We start from the raw sequence: 3,912 nt of genomic DNA, 5'->3' as shown, positions 1-3,912 counted from the left end.
GAATTCTGACTTTTTTTATTGTCAGAATTCAGTCAGAATTCTGACTTTTTTCCCCATGTTAAACTGAAATAAAATTTAAAAATCAGTTAACTTTTTTTTCAGTGGCCCTAATCCTCTTCCGTAGCTTTTACCACTTCATTAAACACACGTGACAGAAAGAAAAATAAGTTGCATTTGCGCACTGGCAATATTGTAATATGGGCTGCAAACTGCAACACTGACGTAAAACGAGGTGTAAAACTCTTAGTAATCGTAAAACAGCCGAATGAAAGCAACCTCTTGGCTACTCAGTGTAGACATCCACTCTGAATCATATTATTTATGTTTCTAATTAGTCATTTCGTTGTGGATATAGGAATTTCCTGAAATTTTGAATGCAACACCATTTCCTGTCAGCTGATGTTTTTTTTTTCCGCTTCACAGACCTCACGTGACCCAGCTGTCTCCACGTGACACTCTGGACCGAGGACCCGTCATCATGGCTTCAGCTGCTCAGTGAGTTTAAGATTTAAGATTAATTTATGTAACTCTGTTCATTCCCGCGTTAATTCTCTACAATACCTCCGTTTTTATTGTGCAGCCATTTTAACTGCTTTGATGCGCCGCGTTGGGGGGAGCTGTTGCTCGGAAGAACTTTTGATGCTGAATGTAAATTATTCAGGTTATTCCGTATTTCTTTATAATAATAATAATCCCTAAAGTTTTAATTGTTCCCCCTTTCCCTGGATACATTTTAAATCCATATTTAACATAATTTTGAAGGGATATTTGGCATAAGTAAAGTGCATAGATTTGAAGACACTTTCACTTGAAATAATTTAGAATAAAACACGTTTTGATGTATTTTTGCAAATTGAAACCATATTTATTTAAATGTTAGTAAATTTAATGTTAGTATTTGCTGGCTGTCTAAATCACATGATGAGACGGAAGGTATTAAGGAAAACTGAAAAGAGTTTAAATCAGTTTTGTTACAAGATGTCGCTGAGTTTAAGATTAAACTGAGATTATGGATTAACCTCTGCTCCAGGTGTTATAGATAGTTTGCTTTATCTTATCAGATATATGTCCTAAGACCTTTCACTGACAAAGTTTCCTGTCAGCATATTTTGGCTAAACTCTCTCTTTTTTTTCTGAACAGAACAGTTTTTATTGGCTTTTCCTCAAATCATTTTCAGCCAGAGGTGTATGGAGGACCTGGAGAGTCAGAAAAGAAAACCAGCCGTTTTAAAAACATTTAAATCAGGCAAAAAAATATATAAATAAATACAATTGCACATTTTAAATTGAATTATTGAAGGGGAAATTGTAAATTATATCTATTAATCCATTAAATACTGTAATTTGAAAATGTATTCCCAAATGCTATTTCTTAATTAATATTTAAATACCAAAATTAATTCAACTGATTATAAACACCTTTGTAATACCACTTATACACTATGGAGGACCTACTCTGCCATATCTAAAAATAAATACAGAAATAAATAAGACTTAAACCTCCTCATTTGCATAATTAGGCAGAAATGCATACAGAAATGTAAAAACGGAAGCAGGAATAAATAGAGCTGAAGAAATAAAGAGGGTAAAAAAATACAAAGGAAAAATAAAACAGACAAAAATATTATATCATGCACATAAATAAATACTTTAAAAAATAAGTAGTAAATAAATAAAGTTGAAGATTATAACGGACAATAAATAAATAAGGTAATTATTACAAAGGCAAATAAATAAAGAAGCTAATGTATACATCTCTTTTAATTTAAAAGAGATGTATACATTTACGTCTCACTGTATAATTTAATTTATACCTACATTTATTTGTTTATTGTATTTTTGGGGGCAATTAATTGTATGCTTATTTATTTAATCATCATTAATTTATTTATGTATTTATCTTTATATATGGCAGAGTTGGTCCTCCATATTACACTGGATTAAAAACAAGAAACAGTCTGTTTTTGGTGGGAGCAGCTCACTGACTGGTGTCAAATGACTTGCTTGCTGTAGGTATTGATAATCCACTACCTTCATAAAAATCCCTGAGAAAAACCTGCCATGTTGGCCAGATCCTTCAAAGACCTCAAAAACAAGGAAGACCAGAAGTGATCTTCTGTGAATTGGGACAACCTAGCCCCGCAGTCCTGCACTATCAGCTCAGGGTGACTGAGGTGTAACCTGACAATAGTCTTGTACCTATAAAACCTAAACATGATCTTTTTTACATCAATTTTTCTGATATGCTTGTTATTTATAAGAGGAAAGCAGATTTTGAGAAAATCCAAATTAATATAGTGATATTATTCTGACTGGTCTTACAGATAAATACCTGTAAATGCAATATGACAAAGTTTGAGGTAAAACCTGCATAAATTATTATTTAGATAAAGATACAGGTCTTTATTTTGGTTTTTAATCAGAAATGTCAGCAAACAGGAGATGGCTCCAGAATTTTTGTGTTTTGATGATTTTTTGCCACAATGCTAACAAGGTTTACACGTTTAAATCCGATTGGATCCAAATTTTTCCTTCGCTTGACTTTGAAGCAAAGCTTATATTCCAATGGGCAGAAGAAGGCACCTAAATCGCTGTTTGTGACCCATTTTAGAAAAGACAGCCTCACGAAACAGTGAATATTACCCATTAATAGATATTGGTGTTTAGGTATGGTTTGTTTCTGGTTTATTTGGTTTGGGTGCTGGTGTTTTGTTTAGGTTGGTGGTGTGTGGACGGGAAAGCTATAAAGGTGAGAAGGCAGAAAAGGTTCGGGCGACGGGAGGTTATACGTTTTTTATACCTCTTTCTTTGGCCTGCGTCCACTGGTTAAATTCTGTCATATCCACACTTTCCATAATTACCTGTCCAACTCACTTTTAAAAGACCGCAACTCGGATGTTTTTTTGTTTTTTTTATTTAAAAACTGACTTCAATAAATGGGAAACGCCCACAACTTATCTCCCAGTCTGGACGTCATTTTGTAAGCATGTTAAAAACCAATATTCCCTGCACCCAGAAGTGATTAAAAGCTACAGCCAGGTTAATTTTAATCTTTTTTAAAAAGGTGGTATTTAAGAAAATTTATAGTACCCCTAATATTGTTTTTGTGCTCCTACATTTTTTCTTTTGGGTCCTCTAATGCTCCTGGTAAAATAAGCCAAGCATACAGCCCTGTAATCACATTTTTAGAAAGGGTATTCATTATTCCATTTTCTTTGTCTTTTTCAACGTACAAATTTTAATCCTGTTTTGCTTTTCCTGCTCCATTTACCGTTTCTGTGACCCTTCTGGTCCCTGAGCACAATAAAAACCAGATAAACCAATCGCAGTTGCTTTTTAGTTGTAACAAGCTTCCTCATTGGTCAATTTGTTAACCAGTTGTGGCAGTCTCGAAGGTTTAACTGGTTTTTAGTGTGATCTGAATTTAAGTGTTGTGTTCAACTTGTGTTGCATTTTCTATCGGTGTGTAGAGATTTGAAATATCAACCATGTTAATAATGTGTATAAAGCTTATTTTCATATTCTAACCGTCTTAAAAAAAACAGCATAGAGTTTAAGACTTTTAAAATGCTTAAAATTTTTAAGGATATTTTTTCCTACTAGTACACAAGAAAAAAAAATAAACAAACAAATTAATAAAATTATTCAAGCTTTGATTGAACCTACCGGTAATAGGGTTTGACAATATACTCATATTGTTTAGTAAAAACTAATTTAATGACCAAACTTTTCTCAAATTTGTTTTTAAATATTAAATAAAAATGAAAGTGATGCTTGGTGTCTGCCTTTTAAATCCCTGTACCACAGGCCTTCTTTGGAGTATTCACAATAACAGATTGGATTATTAAATCACCTTTCACATTCTGAATAATTTGTAGAACTGTGCAGGTAGAACTAGTCTCAAATGAATGG

At 32.9% G+C, this 3,912-nt stretch overlaps 1 protein-coding gene across 1 annotated transcript in view; it reads left to right on the top strand.

Annotated features, from left to right (window-relative positions):
* Positions 1-431: 431 nt before the first annotated feature.
* Positions 432-3,912, top strand: part of pepd (peptidase D) — a 22,209-nt gene continuing 18,728 nt past the window's right edge. Inside the window, exon 1 of the mRNA XM_015383967.1 lies at positions 432-495. Within this exon, the coding sequence (XP_015239453.1) occupies positions 479-495 (17 nt within the window). The 5' untranslated portion in view covers positions 432-478. The remainder of the gene's footprint in view (positions 496-3,912) is intronic.

This window comes from Cyprinodon variegatus, unplaced genomic scaffold, assembly GCF_000732505.1.
Source record: "Cyprinodon variegatus isolate N-32 unplaced genomic scaffold, C_variegatus-1.0 Scaffold299, whole genome shotgun sequence".
Classification (NCBI taxonomy): domain Eukaryota; kingdom Metazoa; phylum Chordata; class Actinopteri; order Cyprinodontiformes; family Cyprinodontidae; genus Cyprinodon; species Cyprinodon variegatus.
The sequence above is the reverse complement of the archived record's forward strand: the minus strand, read 5'-3'. Positions and strand labels throughout refer to the sequence as shown.